The sequence below is a fragment of the Candoia aspera genome, chromosome 5 (genome assembly GCF_035149785.1).
Source record: "Candoia aspera isolate rCanAsp1 chromosome 5, rCanAsp1.hap2, whole genome shotgun sequence".
NCBI classification, from domain to species: Eukaryota; Metazoa; Chordata; class Lepidosauria; order Squamata; family Boidae; genus Candoia; species Candoia aspera.
Genome location: NC_086157.1, coordinates 30,459,789 through 30,487,074, shown reverse-complemented (window position 1 = coordinate 30,487,074; position 27,286 = coordinate 30,459,789). Strand labels below are relative to the sequence as shown.

The 27,286-nt window shown below is 40.2% G+C and overlaps 1 protein-coding gene across 4 annotated transcripts in view; it reads right to left on the bottom strand.

Moving 5' to 3' along the window:
• Nucleotides 1-21,584: 21,584 nt before the first annotated feature.
• The window catches only part of ARHGEF7 (Rho guanine nucleotide exchange factor 7), a 94,914-nt gene continuing 89,212 nt past the window's right edge, over nt 21,585-27,286 (bottom strand). For all 4 annotated transcript variants that reach the window (XM_063304852.1, XM_063304847.1, XM_063304848.1 and 1 more), the window contains 2 exons: nt 24,905-24,959; nt 21,585-22,373 (listed from right to left, as the gene is read on the bottom strand). In XM_063304852.1, the coding sequence (XP_063160922.1) occupies nt 22,251-22,373; nt 24,905-24,959 (178 nt within the window). In that variant the 3' untranslated portion in view covers nt 21,585-22,250. The remainder of the gene's footprint in view (nt 22,374-24,904; nt 24,960-27,286) is intronic.

The window sequence follows — 27,286 nt, the reverse complement described above, 5'->3', positions numbered from 1 at the left end:
CGGCCAAAGGTGCTACCGACATTAAAGAAGACATATATCTCTACGCAGAGGTTGAGGATGCTGCAAAAGAACCAGCGGGAAACGCCAGCCACCTGCCCTGAACTGCGCCCTGGGGCAGGTGGAGGAGGATGGGCGCAAGGACACTATGGTGAGTGCTCATTGCCCCACTCTAGCAGTGAAAGTGAAGCTGGGCTCCCACACTAGAACCACGGAAGTTTGGGCTCTGGTTGACTCTGGGTGTTCGAGGTGCCTCATCCACCCCGATCTAGTTGCTGCATTAGACCTGCCTAGTTTTCCTCTCCAGCAGCCCTTGATCTTCACCCAGCTAGATGGGTCAATGGTGGTGGTGGGGGGGGGGGTGTCCAGCAACTCATTTCACTGGAAATGTAGCAATGCAAATGGGCAGCCACAAAGAGGCTTTAAAATTTATCATTGCGCCTGTGGGCGATCCCATGGTAATTCTGGGAATCCCCTGGTTAACTTGGCGAAGCCCATATATAAATTGGGAGCACCAGACCATTACATTTAGAGATGGGTTTTACCAAGCCCCTACAGTGGGGAGACCCTTAAATGTGGGGGGGGGGGCAAGGGCTGCAATCGCCGCGCTGCACCCCAGCTTGCCGCAGTTGGAAGGGCTGCCAGACCATTATCAAGACTTTGCAGACATTTTTGGGGAAATGGAGGTGGGCCAACTGCCACCCCATCACAAAACTGACTGTGCAAGTGAGTTGCTTCCCAACGCGCAACTGCCCAAACCAAAAATTTACCCAATGACTAAGAAAGAACTAGAGGCATTGCATGATTTCATTGACAAAAACCTGTCACGGGGGTTCATTGAAACTGCCAATTCCCCAGTTGGAGCTCCTGTGCTCTTCCGGGAAAAAAAAGATGGTACACTCAGACTTTGTACGGATTATCGGGGGTTAAATTCAGTCTCCCTATGTAACAAATATCCTCTGCCTCTAATGAAAGATGTTAGCCCACCTATCAAAAGGGAAAATTTTCTCCAAGCTCGACCTTCACGAAGCCTACTTTCGCATCTGCATACGAGCTGGAGACGAGTGGAAAACCGCTTTTAATTGCCCGTTAGGCTCCTTCCAATACAAAGTCCTCCCGTTCGGCTTAGCCGGTGCGCCTGGAGTGTTCATGCAATTGATTAATGAAGTGTTGCATGATCACTTATTTAAGGAGGTCTTGGTCTACTTGGACGATGTTCTTATTTACTCTGAAAACGAGAAGGAGCATGAACACCTTCTTAAGCAGGTGTTGAAAAAACTTAGGGCGGCCAAGCTGTATGCCAAGCTGTCCAAATGTGAATTCCACAAAACCCAACTGGACTACTTGGGCTATCGGGTCTCTGACAAGGGAATCGAAATGGACCCTGAAAAGATTAGGGCCACCTTAAATTGGGAACGCCCTCGTACCCAACGGCAACTGCAGAGTTTTCTGGGGTTCAGCAACTATTACCACCAGTTCATCCAGGGGTTCACTGAAATTGTCTTGCCCCTCACTGACCTGCTGCGCACGAAGGGGTTGGGGGAAACACACAAGATGAAAAATCCTGGGGCAGTGTTAAATTGGACGCCAGAATGCCAGGCTGCATTTGAGAAATTAAAGACTTTCTTTACCGCAGAGCCTATTTTGAGGCACCCAGATCCTGAATGCCCCTTCGTAGTACAAGTAGACGCTTCTGACTTTTCTACTGGGGCTATATTGTTGCAAAAAGACTCTGACAACATCCTGAAACCCTGCACTTATCTATCTAGAAAATTTTCTGAGACTGAGCGCTGGTGGCATGTTTGGGAAAAAGAGGCTTTTGCTGTAAAAGCCGCTTTAGAAACTTGGCACCACCTCGAGGGTGCTTCCTGCCCGTTCAAAGTTTGGACAGACCACAGGAATTTAGAGGCTCTCCGCACCCCCTGGCGCCTTAGCCCAAAACAAATTCAATGGGCTCAATTTTTCAGTCGTTTTAACTTCCAATTGAAGTTCATACCCGGCAAGAGAAACTTTCTCGCGCATTGTCCCGCTTGCCTCAGGACTTTGACCAAAGTCCTCAAGTGGTTGGTACTGTTCTCTCTGTGCCACAATTGGGCCTGGCTGCTGTCACCCGAAGCCAGACTCACACTCCGCCAGCTCAGGGCCCCGCCCCTTCCCCAAAGCGAAGGGTGCCGGTTCCTTGTCAGTTACAAACGGACTTTCTCCAGGCAGTGAAATCTGACGGTTGCTGGCTAATAGAGACAAAGTTTCCTTCAAAGATGATCTCGCATGGGTGGGCCACCGCCTTTATGTGCCTGAAACCTTGCAAGCTTTGGTATTACAACGCTCCCATGATGATAAATTGGCAGACCATTTTGGTTTCGTGAAAACCCTGCATTTAGTCCGCCGCCAATTTTGGTGGCCCTCGCTGCAGCGGGATGTTAAAGACTATGTTGCCTCTTGTCCTGTCTGTGCCATGTCAAAGCAAAAAGGGGGTAAACCGCAAGGGCTTCTCCAGCCTGTGGCCAGCCCATCTCATCCTTGGGCCGAGATCTCTATAGACTTTATTGTTGACCTACCACCCAGTCAAAAGAAAACTGTCATTTGGGTTGTGAAAGATTTTTTCTCAAAACAAGCCCATTTTATTCCATGCACTTCTGTGCCTTCTGCCCCGCAGCTGGCTCGCCTCTTTTTATTCCACATTTACCGTTTACACAGCTGCCCCTCCCGTTTGGTGACCGACCGTGGCACACAATTTACCTCCCAATTTTGGTGGTCCTTTTTGAAATTAATTGGTACCAAACAGGCATTGTCCACAGCGTCGCATCTGGAGACGGACGGATCTACTGAGATTCTTAACTCAACCCTGGATCAATTTCTTCGTGCCTACACAAACTACCATCAGGACAACTGGGTCGATTTGCTGCCCTTTGCTGAGGTGGCTTATAACAACGCTGTCCACCAAAGTACTGGACAGACCCCTTTCCAGGTTGTTTCTGGCCAAGACTTTGTTCCCATCCCTGAATTGCCGCAGCCCCCCTCTGCATCCTGCTCGGCTCATGATTGGGCTGCTCAGCTGGCTGATTCTTGGCCGGTGATTAAGCAGGCTCTGGGTGATGCTCAAGCTGCCTACAAACTCCACGCCAACAAACACCATTCTCTGCAACACACCTTCAAAATCGGGGATCGGGTTTATCTTTCTACCAAATTCATAAAATCCCCTCAACCTTCAAAGAAGCTTGCCCCTAAATTCATCGGCCCATTCCCTATTGTTGCTCTTATCAATCCTGTTACTGTCAAGCTGGACTTGCCCCACAATTTGAAACGCTTACACCCTGTTTTCCATTGCAGCTTACTCAAGCTGGTCCACCACTCCGCCCACTGGCACCCCCAACCTCCTCCACCTGCTCCGATCATGATTGATGGCCAGCAACACTTTGAAGTCAAAGAGGTCGTTGACTCCCACAAACTTTGCAACTCCCTCCAATACCTAATCCATTGGAAGCACTTCCCCCACCCTGAGTGGGTGCCTGCTCGCCACGTCAATGCCCCTGATTTAGTTCGGCGCTTCCACTTTGCATACCCTTTGAAGCCTGCTCCTTAACTGTTCTTTTGTGTAATGTTTTACTGGATTTTCCTCTGTAATTTTTCGGGGGGGCAGTATGTCATGTTCGTCGTTGCAATGTTCACTGTACATCGTAATGTTTCGCATGCCATGGTGCTGACGCACATTCCGGTTGGGAGGGAGCTGCTTGTACCAGGCTTTCTCTCTCTCTTCATTGGGATGGAATGTGTTTGGGTTATCGTTTGTGTTCAAGGTCCTTTTTACCCGTTGATTAGCAGAACTCGTTAGGAGCACCTGGGATGGGAAATTTGAAACAGTTGAACGAGGGGGGAGGGATTACATTCGCACCGAGGGTTTTTAGTTTGTATTTGGCGCGCTTTTGCTCATTCTCAGCTTTCTTTGTACTTGCATACTATTCTTAAATAAACCAGATTTTATTCAAGCTCTTGCTTGTGAGTCTGAGAATACTTTAGGATAGGCAAACATTACAGTAGTCATCCCCAAGCCTGTTGCTGTTCCACAGCATAAAAATATATTAGGAATTTTTTAAAGGATACTTAAAAATAATTCCTAATATTTGTTTATGCTATGCAATATACAGTAAGTACCACTTTCCTTTCTGTTGAAATTCTACCCTTGTTCCCTTTAATATCAGACCTCTTTTCTATTTGAAACAAGAAATATTAGCATTAGATTCATCTGGAAAATTAGCAACCATACTAACAGTTAGGTTGCAAGGTGTCTACAGGGAGACAAGTGATGATATGTACATCATGCAACATGCAAATAATACAAAGGATGTAATTTGTGTCTTTTGCATAGTGTCATGTCACACATAGTATCATTGTAGTTTCTAACAAATGCATCTGTTGAGCTACTGTGATAATTACTTACTTGGTACAGCTTTCTTATAGCATGTTTCCTTGTGGTAACAGCATCCTAACTCTGTGCATTCAATCCTTGATATATTTGTCTGGCATATATCATAAAAAGGAAGTTCACATACTTCAAAAAAGAGAAATACCCACAGTTATATTTTAAAAGTTCACAATAAATTGAAATCATGAGCTTTTGAAGAAATCTATCAAACCAATACTAAACTATGATGTGTCGTTTATATTATGAAATATATTCAATAACCATAAAACCTACAAGCTCTTAGTAAACATGAATGCATTATGATTCTCACGGAACTGATTGAAGGAGAACCAATAGCTATTAAGTGGAATGCCAGTAACATATACATTTCACAAGACAACTGTGGTGCAGGTGTTTACTGGTTGTGTAAATGTGGAATGTTCCTGGGGAAAATATTCTACATTTCCCCTAGGAATTCAGGATGGCATATATATCACTCCCCTTTCTGATTTTTCCCATAGCTAAGCTGTAAACTATCAAGAGAGAACAAGAGGCAGGAACACTGAACTGAGAGCCAAGTATCTGAGCCAAAATCATACGAGATTCCATGGCTAAAGGTAGATTTGAACTTGGGTTACCTAAGTCCCAACAACTCACTATCCCACTAAGACTCAGGGCACGATTTGGGATTCCTCCTGGACTCACATCTCCTGCTTGAGGAGCAGGTGGCAAGTGTGGCCAGGGGGCAGGTTTGACACAACCCTCTTGTGTGCCAATTGCACCCCTTCCTGGATCAGGAGGCCCTGCTAACAATCATTCATGCCTTAGTCACCTCCTGGTTGGATTACTGCAATGCATTCTACATGGGGCTGCCCTGGAAGACCATCCTGAAGTTATAGTTGGTTCACAATGCAACGGCATGAGTAATTGTGTTTCTCACTATGCCCACATGACATCACTACTCCGCAAGTCGCACTGGCTCCCAATTGGCTTCAAGGTGCAAGTCAAGGTGCTAATTATCACCTTTAAGGCCATATATGCCAAAGAACCAGGTTACTTGAGGGACTGCCCTCTCCACAGAGTATTTGTCAGCCCCACGTGCTCAGATAGGGAGGGTGCACTCTGGGGCCTTACACTGAAACAATGTCTTCTTGTGGGATCCAGAAGGCATGCCTTTTCAGCGGTGGCCCCTATCTTATGAAGAAATCTTCCTCTTGACATATGGTTGGCCCTGATCCTGCTGTCCTTTCAAAAGCTGTCAAGACCTAGCTCTTTACCTGGGCCTTTTAGTCATGATGTGCTGGAACTCCGACTGGATAACAGTGTTATTGCGGTTTGGATTGGCATTTTATGGTTCATTATTGTTTGTAGGTTTATGTATAGTGATTTTGTCTATCTTTTGTTGGATTTTGTTGACTGTGGGGTGGGGTTAAGAGGCCAAGAGTCACCTTGGTTAAGTTGGGCAGCCATATAAATGTTTTAAATAACTAAAAAAAAATGCTTACACATTGCTTGGTAGGCAAAGAGGATATAGAGAGCCTAGTTCCTGGAAGAGATCCTGCCCCTTGATAGTTACATTAGGATTTTTTTTCCAGTTTCTGTATTTCTCTCTTTCCCTTCACATTAAGATGGCTGAACTATTGATAGTTGCCCCAGGGAGTATGTTTTCATCAGTAGCTTCTGTGTTCAGGGCCTACAACTACAAATCCACTGATTTAACCCAGAGGCTTCATATTATACTGAATAGCATGGGGCCCTGCATAATTCTATAACTTATTCACCATGTGGATGAATAAAACGAACCAGTGCCATCTTATTGAACTAACTTTGCAGGCAAGAATGAAACCATTCTAATACTGTGCTTCCAACTGTAGCAAAAGCTGAATCAGTAAGATATTAGTTAGTCCAAGGTTAACGATAATTGGGATGAAATTTCTGCTAAGCGATGCAGTCATAAAGCATGTCATGTGACTGCATCGCTTAGCAACAGCAATCCTGGCAGTCCCTGTTGCCATTGTTAAGAGAATCATGGATTGTTAAGCGAAGACCTCCTTGCAACTTCCTGCCAGCTTCCAAAAAGCAAAGTCAATGGGGAAGCCAGCAGGAAATCACAAGTCCCAGGTGGCTCCCAAGCAAGCTGGTGAATGGGTAAGTGGCTGCTGCGGCCTGGCACAAGTACAACCAGGCCAGGGGTGGCTGCTGCCGGGAGCAGGAGGGCATGCAAGCCGCCTTACACTCCGCTGCCCATGCTGCCTCCAACTGACCTTTGCCATTTTCTTCCAAGGCATGCCTGGCCTGGCCCTTCATGAAGCCACACTGCCCCAGCCCAGCACCACAAAGTGAAGCCACAGCTGCCCCAGTCCAGTCCAGCCCAGCCCAGTCCCATGGCACAGGGCAAAGCTGCAACCGCCCAGCCTTCACTGTTCCGCTACCCAGAGCTGATCTTCATCTTCCTCCTCCCGCTGATGAGGCATGCCTGGCCTGACCCTTCACAAGGCAGCTGCTGGTCACACAAGGCCTTCTTCCCAAGGTCTCTCAAGGAAACCTTGCAAGGCCTCAGGAAGGCCACATGCAGCCAGCAGCTGCTTTGTGACGAACCAGGCTGGGCCGCACCTCAGCTGCAGCAAGAGGCAGAAGATGGTGAAGGTCAGCTGCGGGCAGCAGAGCATAGGGCAGCAGGGGCTGCGGAGTGCACGGGGCCAAAAGGGCAGAGATGAGGGGAGATAGGTGGGTATTGAAGTGCACCCTGCAGTTGTAAATATGGGCAGGCTGCCAAGTCCCTGAATTTTTATCATGTGACCACATGGGTGCTCCAGTAGCTATAACTTCAAGGACCAGGCATAAATACCATTCATTCAGTGCTGTGGTAACTTCAAACAGTTGCTGAACGAATGGTTGTTAAGTACTACCTGTATAGGGTAAAAGTGCTGCAATAACCTTGGTCAGTATCCTCTGGTTCATTCACCGGAGTATTTAGCAAAGAAGATGTAAGCAGAACCAACCTCATTAAAAGAGAATAGTAGGACTGTGCAGTGCTTCAGATTTGAAAAGAAAAAAAAGTGCTTTGGTGCATTTGGGGGCTCATGCATAGCATTCCACAGCAACTATACAGGTAGTACTCACTTAACGACCATTCGTTCAGCGACTGTTTGAAGTTACCACAGCACTGAATGAATTGGATAACCAGTTACGCCCCTTCCTGGAGCAAGAGGCCCTTTGAACTGTCACTCACGCCCTGGTCATCTCCCAGATAGACTACTGCAATGCACTCTACATGGGGCTACCCTTGAATACTATCCGGAAGCTGCAGTTGGTTCAAAATGCGGCTGCGTGAAGTGATGAGTGCTCTGAGATCAGCACACGTAACACCCCTACTGCGTGAGCTGCATTGGTTGCCAGTATGCTTCCGGGTCCAATTCAAGGTGTTGGTTACCACCTTTAAAGCCCTACATGGCACGGGTCCAGGTTACCCAAGGGACCGTCTCCTCCCCATCACATCAGCCCATCCCACCTGGTCATGTAGAAAGGGCATGTTGTGGACCCCGTCTGCAAGAGAATTCCATCTGGCAGGGTTCAGGAGGTGGGCCTTCTCTGCAACAGCCCCCACCCTTTGGAACACCCTTCCCCCAGAAGTGAGGCTAGCCCCCTCCCTCCTGGACTTCAGAAAACAGCTGAAGACCTGGTTTTGCTGCCTTGCTGGAATAAGGAGGGGGCCATTCTTGGGGCTGGCTGATTCCCTACTGCTGCGGGGACGTTTTATGCCCTTGAATTAGATCCGCCATGGCTTGGATTTTACTGCATTTTGTTCTGATTAATGGCTGTATTTATGATTTTATGGAATTTTTAATTGTTTTTATTGTGAACCGCCCAGGGTCCCCCGTCTGGGGGAGATGGGCGGTGATAAAAATTTGATAAACAAACAAACAAACTCTTTAAAACAGACATGTCATTTCCTGGGATTGCACTGCAGCTGCAAAGGGCAGCAGCATAATCTCAGGAAAAGATAATGCTATTTAAGGAGTTGCCAACAAGTGCTACTTGTTGCTCTGGGGAACAGTTTTCCTTTCAAAGCTAAAGTGTGGCAAAGCCCTAATATCTGAGGTGGCTAAAAAGGTGTCTGCAGCAATGGCCTCTGGCTTAAAAAGGGTGCATACCATCAGGCAATCAAAGCCCTGCCTTGGCTTTTCTGAAGGGCAGTTCAGGATTAATTCTTGTGCAGTCAAGGTAGGTTATAGTTATTTCAGTTACATATTTGCTATATTTTATTTTACTGTATTATTATTACTGTATTATATACATTGTAAACTGGTTTGAGGTGGTGAATAAATTTCAGAGAGAAAAAGAGAGAGAGAGGATAAAAGGTCCAAAAATCTGCATCTTCAACAGTTTTTTATTTCATTGACTGCTAAGAGTTTCAAACTATCAGCCAGCGTAACAATGGTGGTTTAGATAATAAACTTTCACTTTAAGTCAGAGTGGAATGGAGACAGAATTGTGTTCCAACGTTTTTATCATCATATTGTCCCCATTTTGTCTTTTTTAAAATTAGATTTCTAAGCTACCTTTCTATTCTGGTGAGTAGTTAAGACAGCTAACAAAATTTAAAAATCAAAACAGGATGTATCATGTTTAAAACACAGAAAAAAATAAATTGGAACTAACATAATTTAACAATGAACTTTGAAAGACTAGCAAACACGATGGATCTTTACAGAATATTTTAAAACACAGTTTCCATACAATGCTGTCACAAATAAATAGTCTCAAAGGTTTCTCTAAGCACCAGGGTGTTCCATGCAAGGCTGCAAAATCTTTTTCTTAAATGTAAACTAGTGGACAGATTTACTTGCCATGTTATATAGATAATCGGCTATCAATAAAGAGACAGGAAGGTAAAAAATACAGTAGGGCTTGCAATGGGACCGTGTTTAGCATCTAACTAAACCATATCTATATATCAAATGCTATTGTGAGAACAAAACATACCCTGGTAGAATGCAAATACAAAAAAAATAAGATTAAATATTATCATCTCTCATTTTAATTTAGTATATTTATACAAGATTGAAGGGAGCAAAGCCTCCTAGACTAGCTTAAATAATAACATTAAATTTGTGGAGTAAAAGAATCTCTTTCCATTTGGAGCAGAAACAGAGATGTGCAATACTGTAGTTGTAAAGCTCTAAGCAATTTAGATAGCACAGATTATCCATTCCAATCTGCTTTCTAAAATAGATTCACTACTGACTTTTATTTTGCAACTCAGATCTTCATCTGTGCCAGGCAACTATGATCCTGTAACTCCTCTGCAACTTTTGGTACAATTGACCATAACATCCCTACCCAGGATGGGGACACAGAAGCAATGTATCTCTAGAATCTCATTCCTATCTCACATGTGATTTCCAGGAGGTGGTAGTAGAAGATAACTACAACAACTATCTTCGTTGTAAACCACCCAGAGTCCCCCCTTTGGGGGGAGATGGGCAGTGGCATGCATGCATAAATAAATAAATAACTCCATCTTAGAGTATTTATGCTATGAGGTTTCATACAGTTTCAGTGGAATTTGTTCCCTATGTGAAATCACAGATGACATCAGGTGACATAGGATGAAGGATGTGAAAAAATAGAGAACCCCTCCCCCAGGGGTGATGGAAGTCATATAAAACCCCACCTGTATCTCTGTCCTCTGAGAGTTTAAGGGAAGATGGAGTGTGTATACCATTAGCTTCTAAAAGACAAAATGAGGGCTAACAAACCACAGCGATTAACAAAGGTGAAGCCTTCACAATCCAGAATCAGTCTTAGTTAAAGAATTTCAGGCCACTTGAAGGTTTTAAGTTAAGTTTACTCATCACCACCAAACTGGAACAATTTAACTTTCACATGAACTCATCAAAATGTTACCCGTATGCAGATGGCACTTTTTCATACAATGCAGAAAACTCATTGTGCTAAAATATGTAGTGTCTGCTTTAAAATATATTATGTGCACATAATAACATTTAAGACCAAACTCTTAAGAAGAAATACACATTCAGAGCTGTGTAATTTCAATTGCCTCCTTATTGTTAAACTTGTAAGAATTTGTGTGCTCTTCCTATATTCCATTTTACTTCAGATTTTTAGGTAATTACCACGAGAGGGAGCTCTTCAGCAAGTCTGAACAACTTGGGTGACAGGTCTTATTCTAATGGTGGCAATATAAAAAATGATAGAAAATTATTCTGAAATCATTATTTATAGAACCACTACAATCACAGCAATTTTATAGAATATACACAATATGTTAGAACTAAATAAAATGTTATTCTGGGAAATAACATTTACAACTCCATATTGGGTTGAGAGTCCAGTCAAGAATTACTGTGTTATTATTACAAGAATTCCTGGCTTCATGAATATGTTTAGACAAACTGATAAGGAATACATTCCTTCATAGATATTTTAGACCTTTGTTTGTTTGGCCATTGCTGTGACCAAATTTCTAATTGTACAAATGTTTTGTTCTAATAGCAAAGAATGAGAAATCGGCAAATCTTGGCAAATTCCTTGAAAAGGATAACTTACCGATTTCTCTTGTAACTTAGATAGTTGCTCTAAGGGCAATATTCTATTAAATGGATTATAGCCAACTAACCAAGCCGCCCAGAGTCACTGTGTATGAGATGGGCGGCAGAGAAATTTGACAAATAAACAAACAAACAGACTAGGCTTGCATACTGAATTAAGCTATGGTATTGGGTACAACCAGCCATCATGGTTTATGATCTAGCAATTGCTTTTATCCACAAGCCATCAGAAACTGGGTGTCTGGGTGTGATATGATTTTTGTGTGTTTTTTAAACTTTTAATTATAAGCCACCTGGAGTCTATAAGTATGTATGTATGTATGAATAAATAGGTAAAACGAGCCTTATGACAACACTGAATCTATGACATCTATATAGTTACAAGAATTCCTTGGCACACACAGGAATAAAACTGAAAGGAAATGTCTTTTTAGGACCAAACTACATGCTATCTTTTCTAAACAGTTCTGAGACTCATCATCATCTAACCATAGAACTATGGAAAAGACCACAAGAATCAGCTAGTCCAACTCTCTGCAGTGTGCACAAAACCAATTAAATCATTTTTGAGAGTAGCTGTCCAACTTCTTTTTAAAAAACTCCAGAGATGGAGAATCCACAATCTCCACAGATCGACTGTTCCACTGTTGTACAGATCTGACCCATCAGGAAGTTCTTTCTCATATTTAAATGAAATCTAGGTAACTGCAATGTATACCCATTATTTCTGGTCCTAGTTCATGGAAAATAGTTCCTTATTTTCTCTATGGACCTCTTTTATGGACCTCAAAATTGATATAAGGTCTTTCCTCAGTTTTCTTTTCTCCAGACTGAAGATCTCAAATCCTTCAGCTTGTCTTCACAGGGGGTGTCCTCAAATTCCTGTATCATCTTTGTTGCCCTCAAGTTGTTCTAATCTTGTACTGTCCTTTGGGAAATACAGTGTCCACAGTTGTACACAGTTCTCCAGAGGTGGTCTTACCAGAGCAGAGCAAATAAAGACTTGACATTTCTGTTACAATGCTGCTTGTACTGCAGCTAAGAACTATGTTAGCCATTCCAGCAGCTGTCTCACATTACTAGCTCATGTTCAGCTTGTTGTTAATGACCATATCCAAATCTTACTCCAAGATAGTGCTTCCAAGCCATGAGTCCTCCATTTTGTATCCATGCCCTATATTTTTTATCCCTAAATGTAATACCTTACATTTTTTTTCTGTCTTGCTGAAGGGCATCTTATTCTTTTCAGAACTGTCTTCCAACCTGTCCAGATTAGATTGCAATCTCATTCTGTCTTCCTGGGTGTTGGGTAGACCTCATAATTTTCTGTCATTCACAAATTTGATAAGCAACCCATCAATCCCATTATCCAGTTCATTAATAAAAAACTGAATAACACTACCCCCAAGATAAATCCTTGCAGGACTTAACTGGTTACTCTTTTCTAACTTATGTACAGACATTACTGATTATTCTTTGAGTGCAGTTAAACCAGCCAGTTGTGGACTCACCTTGCTATAGAGCCATCCAAACCACACTTGAACAGCTTGTCAATGAGAATGTAATGTGGAATCTTGTCAAAAGCTCTGCTGAAATAGAGGAAGATTATATCTACAACACTCCCACTGGCCACTAAAGTAGTTGCCTTGTCAAAAAAGGAGATAACCTTCGTTTCACATGATTTATTTTTGATAAATCTCTAACTCTTAGCACTCATAGCATTCTTTTCAACATACTTCCAAATGGCCTGGTTTATTATCTGTTCAAACTTCTTTCCAGATATTGGTATTAGGCTCACTGGTCAATCATTATTGGCATGCTTTTTTCCATTCTTGAATATAGGGACATTTGCTCTTTTCTAGTCCTCTAACATCTTCCTAGCTCTCCAGGATTCCACAAAGATAGAAAGCTTTTCAGTCAGTTGCTTCAGTATTTTAGAGGGTATTTCGTAAGGAGCTGGGGACTTGAAGGCATTCAAATTAGCCACAGGATTCTTTACCACATCCTTACTGACCTGTAGCTTCATCTGTTTTGTTTCTAGTTTATGCTACTTAAATAACAATATCCTTTGAATGTAAAGTCAGCCAGCAGGAATTGGTCATCTATTAAGATTTCTCCATTTGGATTGAGCAATGGGCCCACTGCCTCCTTTGTTTTCCTCTTGTTGCTGATGTATTTGAAGAAACCCTTCTTGCTGGATTTTGCCTCTCTTGCCAGCCTTAGTTCATTTTCTGCCTTTGACTTTTTAACCTCATTTCGCTTCACCTCGCTTTGATTGGTAACCTCACTCCTAAATTTCTGAGATGAAGCTTTGTAAACTTCCTTAGGTGGTAGCCCTTCCTTCCATTTTCAGTAAGCACCCTTTTTTAGTCTCTGCTCCTTCATAAGGTGCCTGCTCAACCACATTGGCTCCTTTGGATTTTGTTGGTTAATTTCCTTAATTTCCTTCTTAAGACGTTCCAGCCAGCTATAACACCCTTGCCATTAAGGTTTTCTTCCCATAGCATCTTCTTTATTATTTCTCTTAATTTATTAAAATTGGCCTTTCTAAAATCCATGGATTGAGTTTGACTGTTATTTTTTTTTATCAGCATTTCTGTTAAAATCAAGAACTCCAATAATGCATGGTCAAATGACAAATAGAGCTTCTATGCTTCCACCCAAGGTATGCAGTGGAACCATGGGGATGGGTTGGAGGACTTTAATCTTTTGCTCTTGTTAGTCTTAATCTGTTTCTATTGCCAAAAACTCATGCATATTTTTCAGTGATATAAACAAAGAAAATGTGGTGGTGGGAGACGTTCCAGTCTGAAGGCTTTGTCTTCTTATCTTCCTCTAGCTTTGGCTGAACATCTTTTTCCCTCCACCTCTGGATGAGGGGAAAAGAACACCCAAGTAGTGAGATATTGTGATGGATGCAAATGCTTCTTTTCAGTGAAATGTACGAAGTCAGGCAAATTTGTTGTAGCTAGCAGCCTTCAAGACTTAATTTTTAAGGAATTCTTAATTCTTTAGTCTTGTTTAATGTAAGAGTAAACAACAGTGTCCAAATGAATACATGCATCATGAGAGAAATATAAAACGAACTAATCATACACATGAAATTCTGTTTCAGGTTATCAGCTTTAGTCCCCCAGGAAGATTCAGCCATCTGTACATGAACAAGAAACTAACACTCTCTATTTTATGTTACAAATTAGAGATAAAATTAGCCTAGCCAGTGAGGACAGAAAGATTCTTACCAAGTAGGTAACAAGCAAGGGTAACTTCTTGCCAAATTTCTATAGATAAGAAAGGCAGAGCAATCCTTATCAAGAGCTTTTTGTAAAATACTTGCAGATAGGTCTAGCAATAGAATAAATTGGTGCATGATTACCCATATTATTATTTATATTTATTTTATTTTTATCCCACCTTTATTATTTTTATAAATAACGCAAGGCGGCAAACATACTTTGACATATTACACAGATTAGTACAACAATAGAAGGAAAATGTTAGTATTGCTCTAGCTATTATGCTAGGGTCAGTCTCAATCTTCATAGGCCCTCCATACTGGCATTTATTTAAAACTCATTCAAGCCCAGAATTTCAAAGAAAAATTAACATATAATGCAGTTAGCGCTTTGTTTATTCCTCTCGGCTTCCTAAATGTATTAATAAAATCAGTTTTAATAATGTATCTCCAAGTACCGCCAAGTTTCTCACTGAATCAGACAAGTAATTACTTTAAGTTTTGTTGTTTTCGGAACCTAACAAAAAGATAAATCAACACATTCTCCATATACGTGAAGAGTAACCACATGTAGAGTTCGTGGACTTCTACAAAAATTGACTAATTATTTAAGGGGACCAGTCTTAAAAACAGAATGCCAGTTATATGGGGCCATGATAAGACCTAAGTCAGCAAATGGTTACAAATAGAGGACAAGAGAAAACATAGCATTTGACACATAATGTGCAGTAAGTGAAATATCCTTGTTGAACCCAAGTGAGCTTATTTCTTATGCTCTATATAAAAGAAATAAAATAAAGCTAATGGGTTAGGCCACATCGCTTTGATTCAGGTAGCATGGCATTTTATAAGTGTTCTTGCACAAATACTTTAAGCTATTTTATACACATACCAATTAAATACTATTTCATAATTCTTCACAGGGCTACATGAAGCATTTGAAAGAGGGTGTTTTTCAAAATGTGTCAACAAGAAAAAAGCACTAAAATACTGACAGGTACATCTCCTTTGCAAGACTGACATGGCTGCTTTTATTTTTGCTTTATTCATCAAATTATAAGGCTATCTGTCTCCATAGCAACTCTGGGGAGCAAACAATATTAAAAGCAAATTTATGATGACAGGAAAAGAAAATAATGGACATCTGGAAGAAATAAAACCAACACCATCTCAAACATACAACATTCCCACAAGGGGCCTACTACACAACTTAATCCAATATCTGGGGTAAGAGCCAGGTTTAATGGGTTTAAGGGCCCATTTGAGCAAGGTCAGAGTAGGGCAATATGAATTTCCAGAGGGCAGGCACCTTGACAGAAGGCTCATTTTCTGGGTCTCATCAGATTAGTTTAATTAATCGTGCCAAGTCTGTTGGATTAAAGAGAATGGACAGAAGCTATAGGAGACAGATGGTCTTTCAGTTAGCCAGGTCCTATTCCATGAAGGACTTTATAGGTAATAACCAGTGCCTTGAATTGTACCCAGCTTACTGGTAGCCAGCACAGCTCACAGAACAGAAGTGTTACATGGGCATAATATGCCATGTCCGTAACTCCCTGTGCCTCCATATTCTACACAAATAGAATATTTGATAGTCTACATGAGGTGCCCAAAGCATGAGTGAGTGTATGGATGGGCCTCCTGCTCCAGAAATGGCCACAATTGGTGTACAAGATGAATCTCTGCAAAGGCCTTCCTGGCCACAGCTGCCACCAGGGATCATCCACCAGGGGTCCATCCAATGTGACCAATGCTGTCTTTATGCTATGTCCCAGTCTGCAACCCGACTGAAAAGATAATCCATTTATTCCAAGCTTTAGACTGACCACCTTCTCAACAACTTCCCTAGAAAGGAAAGGAAACCTAGAAAGTTTGACTGAATGAAAGTGGTCCAGAATTGTTGGACCTAGCAACAGGTTCTTAAGGAGGGAGCATACCATCATCTCCTTCAGAACCAAAACCTTCCTCAGCGAAGCCAATACCGTTTCATGGACCCAAACATAAACTACCTCCTGGAAGGCAGGAAAGCTGTCCCAAGTTGTGTGTGCATGCATAGGCAGACGCTTCAGCTGGACTACCAGCAAAATAAAGTGCCTGTGCCTATACCTGCAAACTGAGAAGAGTTTTCAAAGCAGCTGCACAAGTCTTGCAAAGGCTGCATTTGTTTGAATACTTCAAAAATGGTGCTATGTTTGTGCCAAGATGCTTTGCAAAGCATCTCTTTCTAATGCTTTGCACCACCCTGCTATTTAGTACATGCAGCTTTGGTATATATTACTGCTCAGGTTGCTGCTATAAAACCTTATAGTAAGAGTTCATCTACCATAATACCAACAGAAATTGACTCCAAATGTACCTGCAAATCCATAACGAAGAAAATTACTTCTTTTTTCCAACTGAAGAGCCAGTGATGGAGACTGTGTTGCCCTGTTGGACTTAAAAGACAATTTAATGCATGCACCTGGAGGAAGCCACAACATTAGGCAAGATACTAGGAAAATAAATATTTGGTTCTGATCCTGTTCTTCCATGCACTTCATTAATGAGATTGAGATCTATCTATAAAAGTACCTAATATAGCTGTGAATAAAAAGAAAGATTTGGAGGAGGGTAGCTAGCAGCTTGCTTTCAGAAAGACTTGGCAAATTCAGTATTTCTATTTATATAGTAGTAAGGTAGTCTAAGGAGTATAGCCACACAACTGGTTAATCTCTTCAGTCTACTTAGTCCCTCTCCTACTACAGTACTATGGTGAGGAACAGAAAATATAATTGGTGACATCACAGTTCTGTTATGTGTTGTCACTAAACTGGTCACCAAGGGAACTGATTATTGAGATGAGAGATGCAAGGGAGAAAAAGGAAAACAGAAGGGAAAGAGGGTGTGAAAACATCTGGTTTACTCTCTTCCACAGAAAAATGTAGGATGAAAAGTGCTGCAACTAGAAGGCTCCCCTGAGTATCTCAACTGGCAGATGGCTAAGGAAAGGAGTAGGACAGCCAACAGGTAGGGTGAGAGTCAAATAACCTGGTATTTATTTATATTTCAAATTTAGACACCACTCATCTCACTCAAAGAACAACTCTGGGCAGTTTACAATAAAGCAAGAATAAATACTAGTTAAAATACAATAAAACAATATTCTTAAATAAAAAAATATAACCCAAGACATAGATGTTAAAAAGTTCTTGATTTATGGGAGCATCTTCAGGATGCTAACCACCCCCAGGGTTGGTTACCCCTCCTCCATGATATGCTACTCATTCTAGTAAACTAGCAATTCTCAATGCTTTGCTGATGGATATTTCTTATGAAATCCAAGAGCTCTGTTGTCTCATACTTTTTAACATTTCATTTTCTGAAATGAAAACATGTAACCAGCAGGCTGATTGATGACAAAATGAGTACTATTCTCCAGCAGATTTTCCATATTTAAGATGCTTCTGGATGGTGCAGAGGCCCAGGTGGGCAGCAGTTCACTTTGTTAGGAGTGCAGCCAACTATTTAGAAAAACTGTAAGCTTAGAGTTGTGGAGCATATCTGAGAAACAATAAGGGGGGTTAGAAAGATTTTGGCTGTGGTGCTATATATGCCTTTAGGCATCATTACTTTGCCTTGTGCGAAAATGTTTTGTGGCTCTTTTGGTTGGAAACTATGTAATTTGGGGCATAAATCCCACCTCTGCTCTGAACTTTTGGAGAATGGGTGTTAAAACAGAAAATGATGATTTCCAAACAATATTTTTGTATTTTGGAGTTCAGATATAATCTTGTGCAAGTTTTCTTTTATCCTAACTTCCTTTCTCCTCAAATGGCTCTTTCAAAATGAGCCTACTAACCCCCTACCATTGGTAAGCCCTGAAGTTGCCAGAGATAACTGACATCAGGCTATCTGTATCCAGGATATATAACTCTGATTTAATAAAAGGTTGTCCTAATTCCTGAGGTATGCTTCAAGATGATAGAACTAGAAACATCCCCAAACAGGTGTTCTTCCAGGGAACACATAATTCCCCTCTAAAACAGATTAAACACTCCGTAGGAAAGACTGGTCGTAACTGTCCTTGTTTTGTCCAGCTTCCCAATGATAGGGGCTTAGTAGGCACATTTTGAAAGATTTACTGGGCTTGGCATTAATCACCAGTCCCCCAAAGCTTGATAACTTAGCTCAGCTCCCAGGTTGGACTTGGCAAAACTCTTAGATGTGGCTTGGCTAGAACAGAATCATAACTGCAGACAAGAATGAAGTCATACGCCATACTTGATTGCCCACTGCTAGCGCAAAGATGTAAAAGACTTTTATACTCTCAGTTTAAACATGAGGCTTCTTCCTTCTACTTTTCCAGATTTACAGATACTTAGCACCGTGCTTGATCTTGAAATCAAACAGTTGTTTTACATTTAAATAACCACCTCTGGCTTGGGGACCATTGGTTCCCATCTTGCCCACCTCAACCTTCACATGTTTTGACTGAAACTGGTTGTCCTTCAGACTATTTCTTTGCTCAGGTATTAAGGACATCATTCAAAATGCTCCTGATGTTGTCAAAATAGCAACAGAACAATTTGGGTATGGCTGGAACGGCTGTTGTGAGCTTGAAACATTTTGTGCTCCAGTGGGACCAAGAAGAAGAACCTTGAAGGAAATTTCATTGTGGTAGCTGAGCACTGGTCATATGCAATCTGTTAAGATTTAGACTGTGCTTTATATGGATCCAAGAACTTCATGACTTTTTCTCCAGGTAAACAATTTAGACTGTTGGAAGGTAAGATTTCTATTTTCTTTCTTGTTCAGTTTAGACTACACAGTATCAGTGAAAAAGAAAGGCTTTGTCAAAGGGTGAAACAGGAAAGTCCAAGAAATGGGAAAACGAGTTAGGTCAGGATGTAAAAGTTGTTTTCAACTTTCTACTGAAAGTCTTAAATATAGATTTGGTATAGCATTTATTAATGTCTTAATTTCTGGAAGAAAGGGTATCAGTTGAGTTTTGAATCCCTTGATCATTTATATTTTAAGCTTGAGGGTAACAGTCTAGTATAAGAAACAGAAATATAGACCATTTTATAGAATTGGAAATTTAACGGTTCAGACTTTTCTGTAACTTTTAAGCCTATTTTATAAAAAGAGCAGGTACAAATACCAACCTGGTTTCAAATAAGTGAGATTCAATAATCCCTCATAAAATGTACACATTGCATCTATCAAAATGATTAACAGTATTTGTATAACAGTGCATAGCTGCTTCATTTAACAGTATCTCATCAATGTTATAAAAAGCTTCAAGAGACATTGTTTTGCTTATTACAAATCTTTAAAAACTTTAGGAGGAAAATCCCCCCCAAACAGATTAGTTTGGTCTCTATAGACGTCATTTTGGACATTAATATTTAATACAGATAAAGAACACATTTTTCACCTCAAGATTTTATATACATACTGTAACTCAATTGTTATGTTATAGATAATTTTTGCTCTACATTATTCCTTTTGTCTTGCATCATCATCAAAATTGGGAAATCCACTGAAGCTTAGATTTCTCGGCATCTAAGACCAATCCTTTTCCTTGTTACCTTATATCATACTGCATATAATTTATGGGGCTATAAACAAATTATTAATACAGGACCAGAAAAAGTCTAAGTTATGGATTTAGAAATGGGACTAAACTCTTATATGTCCATTTAGTAGAGATGCTGAATCTAGGGTGCCTTGGGGCAATTTGGGACGGATTTTGTACTTACCCAAGAGAGAGCAAAAAGCTCTAACATAGCTAACTGCTATTCAAACTCCGATTTCTTGTGCTGCACATGGTGTACTACAGCAGCATCAGAAAGGAGAAAAACTAAAACTTTTGATAGTTTGTATAAAACATGTTTGATGAGGAGAATTTGGTGATCAACTGATCTCCCTTTAACTCAGTGACCTTGTGTTCAGATAGATGACAGGATCTCATTAATTGGGCAAGTTATTGCTGGGGCCTTGGGCTATCTATTTCCATGGCCTCAAGTCCTATCTTTGAAGCAAACTGTACAGTTCGCACCCAACTATAATATTTACCTCAATTTTATTTCTAAAATTAAGGTTGCACAAAGCCATTCTATAAAATAAGCATCCACATATGTCCTCTGCCCTGACAATAATCATGACAATTTTCAGTAGATGCATAACTGCTCGTTTCTGGTTGTCATCACTGAGAAATATTACACAGCTCAAGTCTTATTGCTTCATGAATGGAGGAACATACTTCACTATTTTGCTGAATACAGGAATTATACAATTATAAATTATAACAAACACAGAACTGCCCTTCTAATGGTATGGCCATGCTGAATTCTCCCCGTAAATACGATGAAGGTTTCCCTATTCCTGGTCATTAGCTGAAGGTTGAAGGTTTTCCCTATTCCAGATTAGTAGCTGAAGACAACAGTATTTTCTGATCTAAAGATGTGGAACACAGAAAAAGAAAAATGTAAAAAGACTGGCAGGAAAGGGAAATGAGTTTTTCTCCAAATAATGTGAAATCTGATACTTAAGTGTGGCTTTAAAAAAAATGAGCTGATTTATTCCGAAAATTCTTTTTTCCCCCCCAGGGCCATCACACCTCTGCAGAACATAGAGCTTTATACTATCCAATAAGCAGGAAGAAAATTGAAAATAGGAATGCTGCTTTCAGCACAGATACTATTTCCCTTAATGTATTATTCTTTGTATATACCTGCCTAAATTCAGCAGAAAACTATTACTAAAGTATTGTAGCTAGGTTTTCATTAATTGTCTTCAAAAGCCAAATTCCTTGAAAAATTATGTGCAACCTTTGTTTGGAACATGGAAAAACATATTACATGACCAAAATGTAATTTAAAAGAATCCATATGTAATTTCCCAAATGTACATTTCAAACAACCAACATAAAATTATAGCACCATAATTCATTAGGTGGTTTCTTTTCAAAAAGCCATTTTTGCTGCTGTTCTTATATATAGAGTGGAGGTCAGAGGATTATTATTTTGTTCAGGCTGTAGAAAGAAAAAGATTATGTTTCCACTATAAAATAATAAAGAGTTGAGATTTGACTCTAAAGCACTACAGGCATATGTTAATCTAAAACTTATGATCATGCTAAAATAATAAATAAATAATACATTTATTTCACAAAACAAACTCACACATCATTGACTTGAACTTCTCTTTTGACAACAGTACCAAGTGATTCATTAGAACAATCGCCAGTTGTTTGTTAAATATATGCACAACTACTGAAAACTCTAATATACAAATTATCTAAGAACTAGCCACTAAAAATAAGAGCAAGCACATTTGTCTTAACTGGCTATTCTGCATGTTAACATGCCAAAAGAAACATGTAAGTCTTGAGTCTTAAAATATTACCTTTAATATGAAATGGTGCCAAATGACAGTTTACTGCACTGACAGGTTGGTAGTTTTAAAATTCATGTTAAAATGGTGTCTGCAGGTTGAAACAGACATAAATAAATTTAATTAAATTATTAAAATAGACTGAATACTGAGAAATATGTTGGGAATTACCAAAAATGTTTTGTAACTAATGCCTTATAATGAAACATTCAAAACAATTCATCTAACAATATATAATTTTTGGTAAATTTTAGGAGCGCATCATCAGCCACTGCTGTTTGCTGCTTAGCTGAAATCATTACAGGAAGACAATAAAATACTATATCAGTCCTGATACACTGATCACATACACGTTCAAAATTACAAATATTTACAACAAGGACATGGACTTCTTAGCCAGCTGCTGCACTTGCTGCAAAATGAGGCAATTTAAATGGAAACGAGTAGATAGGTCAAGTTCAGAGTCCATGCTACCTACACTTAAGTAAAGACAGTTTCATAAATGGACTGAATATTATTATATTCTGAAAGAAGCATCATTCAATCCAGTTAAGTCCTGTTTTGTAGTGCTGTATATGCAACACTGACTAAATATCAGAAGGCTTCCCAGTTTGATTTGACAACTGGTCTTTCAATAGAAAGAAAAAAATCAATAATAAATTTGTTATAAATTGGTTTCATCCCAAGAAGGATCATTCATACTCTTTAGAACTTTCCGGACAAGCTTTTCAAGCTCCTTGCGAGCTCTTTGCTCTTCTTCCAGTGATTTCTTCATCTTTTTATTATCCTGGCAAACAAAAAGATAAACACATTATGATATCTTGCTTTAAATGGCTAAAACATTGTTTTCCATGAAGAAGTTGGCTTCTACAAGGGGGAGACATTCAGAGTATGTCACTGTAGATTTTTTGCTCTCTGGCATAGTAGCTTGGGATTCAGTTTATCAATAAAGAAAACTGGGGTTGTTTTGCTCTGAGCTCAGAATAATATGTATTTTTCAGTTTCTACAATCCTCTAAAAATGTGGTAACTGCAGATACAAATCACTTTTAGGAAAAAGATTACTTTAGAATGGGCTATTATGTTATTAGAAGGGGCTCTGGCGACGTTTGATAGATGCAAACTGAGAAATAAGATGGATCATGATGAAATATATATTTATAGGAAAACAGGGAGTCAGAGCAATAAAGTAACTCTGGTGCTCAAGGTTTCATTAATTTACAAAGTTATTATCCAGAACTTGATTGTGAGATAAACGCAATTATTAGCTGAAATTAGAAGTTTTGAAGAATGATCCATGATCCTCCATAGCTAAACTCAGTAGCAGTATAGTGGGGCAGGTGCTTCAGCCTCTGCTGGGCTCCAAACGGTCAACTTTGCTTAAACTGGAGTTAGTGCCGTCTATGCAGACTGCATGGCCACCTTTGAATTTTGACTGAAGTGCAATCAAGGGAAGATATTTCTTCCTCCCCAAAGAACATTTCCTGCTGTCTTGTACTGGTACCGTGTTCTGGCTCACTATACTCACTCCCAAGACCCAGTCATTGAGCCTTAAGACGCTCAAGGTTTCAGCTGTTGTTGCTCAGTGCCAGATCAGTCTCCAATAATGTCTATCTCATTGATGATCTAATATTTTGATAGATGGATGTGAAAGGCTGGGCCCCAGAGATCAATTGGAATTGCTGCTGCTACTATACCAGTGGCATGGCTTGTGTGGCACAGAGTGGTAGGCAGCCATATTGCAACCAAAACTCTTCCTGCAACCTGAGTTTGATTCCAGAAGAAGCTGGATTCTCGGGTAGCAGGCTCAGTTTTGACTCAGCCTTCCATCCTTCTGAGGTCGGAGTACCCAGCTTGCTGGGGAAGGTGACGACTGGGGAAGGCAATGGCAAACCACCCCGATATAGTCTGCCAAGAAAACATCGCGAAAGCAGCGTCCCCCCAAAGGGTCAGACATGACTTGATACTTGCACAAGGGACCTTTCACCTTTTACCTTCACACTATACCAGCCTCCCCCCTGCACCATTTCCCCCAGTAGCAGCTTCCCTGCTTGTGCTGCTCAATGCTGTATCTGGGTTGGCAGTGCAATTTACTAGGCTTAAGATGTTGGGAGACTTCACCCTGCCTTCCATAGGTGCAGATTTGGAGGCAGCCCAGGAATTCATGGCTGCCAGAGCAACCATGATCCTGATCCAGTTTACTGAGGAACCAACCCACATAGGGGGCCTCCTGTTAGACCTGGTTTCATCTCACAACAGTAACAATGTCATCTGGAATTGGGGACACTGTTATCAGTCCCTTGTGATGGAAGAATCATTCCCTGTTGACCCTGGAGTTTTCTTTGGTTACTTCTCACTGCAGGGAGGCAGGATCTATTTGTTTGGTCTGCCCCAGAGGTGTAATGGACCTAATAGTGTCCTAACAACCAGGAAACACACTGAGACAAGGAACTGGTCTCTAATATTTATTGCTAGTACTTAACAGGAATCCTAACAAACTGAAGAAGCGTGGGGAAAACCCAGACATATAACCCCCAAGGGTTAAGGCAGTCCCGATCTGTGTCTCTTTGAATGGCTGAACAATTCATCAGTGCTACGCATGCGCTTGACAGTCTGGATGGGAGCCCCCTGCTCGCCATCCTTACTCATGACAAATAGGGTTTCCAAGTTAATTCGGAGTTGTCCCTGAGGCACCTGCCCTCTGGAATGATCTCTCCCCTAATTATTGTGAGTTGCAAGGTTTTCTTTTCATTTTAAAAGAACTGTTTATCTGTTTTTGCTTATTTTTGGTTCTCTTTAAGTTATCCAGAATCACAGTGTCCGAGTTGGGTGACCATATAAATTTCATAACTAAATATTCATTTCCTATTTATATTTCCACTCATAAACTATACACACACACATGCACACACACACACAGAGCTTAAATTGCCGAGACTTATAATATTAGCTTGACCTACAAGACAGAGAGAACTTGGAAGAAAGTAGTAGTAGTAATGCCAACTTACATTAGTAACAGTGATAACTGTAGCAACAAAGTGATTGGATCATATTGATACAAGGCAGATCTAAAAGAGCCTATAAAAGCATTATTTTTCATTTGCTGCTGCCCTTTCTCTAAACATTTGCTCTTATGGTACACTGGATCATCTGCATGAAGCTACTTAACTTCTATTTCATTACAGTACTGATACTACTTATTGATCCTACTGCCAATTCTGAAGCACAATTCTAAAAATCTACCCTGTTTTTTACTTAACTGCTGCATTCTATCATCTTATCCTCAGTTGTAAAGTATATTACAGTATCTTTTACCAACCTGTCTTAATTCCTGTACTTCATCCTTTAATGCATATACTGTGTCAACAAGACTTCTAAAACAGAAAATTAAGATAAAATACTTTCACAAAGTGTAAATAAACTTATGTAAAAATCATATCAAAACACGTGGTTTTACATCAAAAACTATATAATGTGGGATGAAAAAGATAAGAGAAGCAGCTATTGAACCTACCCTATTTGCAATAAATGTTGGCTTTTTCTGGCATATCTTTAATTAGGACTTTTGGGAACATGGGAGGGGGAATAAAGAGACATTATGAAACTAATTAGCATAAAGTAACTTTGATTGAGGCATCTGCTATCAGATGCTGTTTGCCAGCAATTCTATTTGTTACAAACTTTTTTGAGAGAAAGCAGCTCTTTAACTGTTCATACATATAAAAACAATACCATTAGCAACACTAAACACCTGCAATCCTACATACAAAAAAAAAAACAGAAATGCCAGGGTACTCAAGAATGCCACCTTACCACAACATTGATCAATTCCCAGCTGGCACAAGGACAAAGGAAGAAAGATGCAAAAAGAAAAGTTAGAGAACCCAAGATTACTAGAATTGGTCTAAATGGGCTATAGTGGACTGATGATCCACATTTCAGGCAATTAAGTAATGAATTCTAATAGGATATTCATTTCCACACACACACACACATATATATATATACACACACACATACATATATACAGTTATGTGAAAAAGTACACCCCATATAAAGATTTTTCTTTTTTTAACATATACGGACACATCAATATTTTATCTTCATTCAGATAGTATATAAAGGTGATGTAATTTAACCAAAAAATAACCTATGAAAAATTGACGTTGCAATCATTTATTCAACAAAAAATTAACAAATACACCATTTCCTCCTGTGGAAAAAGCAAGCACATCCTTGGCAATAATACCTGGTATTACCCCCTTTGGCAGAAACCACCTCAAGCAGGCATGTAACTGTCTACTAGTCTCTGACTTGACTGGAATTTTTTTCCCACTCCTACATGCCAAATTTTTTCAGCTGTGTGATGTTTGAAGGATTTCCTGCATGCACAGCCCATTTCAAATCACCCCATGGAAGCCTGATGGGTTGTAGATCTGGGCCTTGACTTGGCCATTCCAGAACTTTCCATTTCTCTTTTTTCACCCATTCCTTGGTACATTTACTGCAATGTTTGTTGTCATTGTCATCTTGCAAAATCCACTTTGGGTTGAGCTTCAATATCCTGCAAGGTGGTCTCACCTTATCACCCTCTGGTACAATAAAGAATTCATAGCGGATTCTGTGATGGTGAGCTACCCAGGCCCTGATGCAGCAAAGCAGCCCCAAACCATAACATTTCCACCACTGTGCTTTACAATCGGTATCAGGTTCTCCTAAAAGAAAAGTCTCTAGTTTTTGCCAAACTTGTCTTCTGATACTGTGGCCAAATAATTCTATCTTGCCTCATTTGTCCAGAGTACATTGTTCTAAAAATTCTGAACTTTGCCCACGTGCTCATGAACAAACTTTAGTCTTGCCCTGATGTCCTTTATGGACAGCAAAAGTTTCCTCCTGGCACACCTCCCATGTAGAATTAATTTGTGCAGCTTCTTTCAAATGGTAGACTCATGCACTTTGACATCAATAGTGGCAGGAGCTACCTGTATGTCATATGACAAAATTTTGGGGTTCTTAGAGACTTCTTTCAGCATCTAGTGTTCTGCTCTTGGGCTGAATTTGCTGGGACAGAGTGGCCTAGACAAGTTGGAAGTAGTTTGAAATCTTCTCCACTTATAGATGATCTTCCAGACAGTGGAATGAATGATGTCAATTGCTTGGTGATCTTTTTAAATCCCTTCCCAGACTCCTAGGCATCTATAACCTTCTTTCTGAAGGCCTCAGAGAGTTCTTTTGATCTAGGCATGGTGATACCACACACTTCAACAACAAAGAACAAATCAAACTAAATGTTTGAGGTTTCAATACGACAGCTTTGTCCCCTATCCTCTCTAACGATATCATTGCACCTCAGCTGGTGCACCTGATCCTGATTTTAGGTATTTGAGGTGGAGATAAATGTAGGGGTGTACTTACTTCTTCCACATGTGAAATTTATGTTTATTTAAATTAAACAAATAGACTACAAAAAGGAAATGGTGCATGGTATTTGTTATATTAGATCCCCTTTTTCTATCAATATTGTTGAAATGAAGATCAAATATCTATATGTTGAAATATAATGAAAAAGTAAAAAAAATCAACGAGTACTTACTTTTTCACATGACCGTACATTCCATACTTCAATATTATGGAGGAGATATGTATATAACTAGTGCATAAATTCTACTATAACATTTTACAAAAACTTCCTGTTTACAAG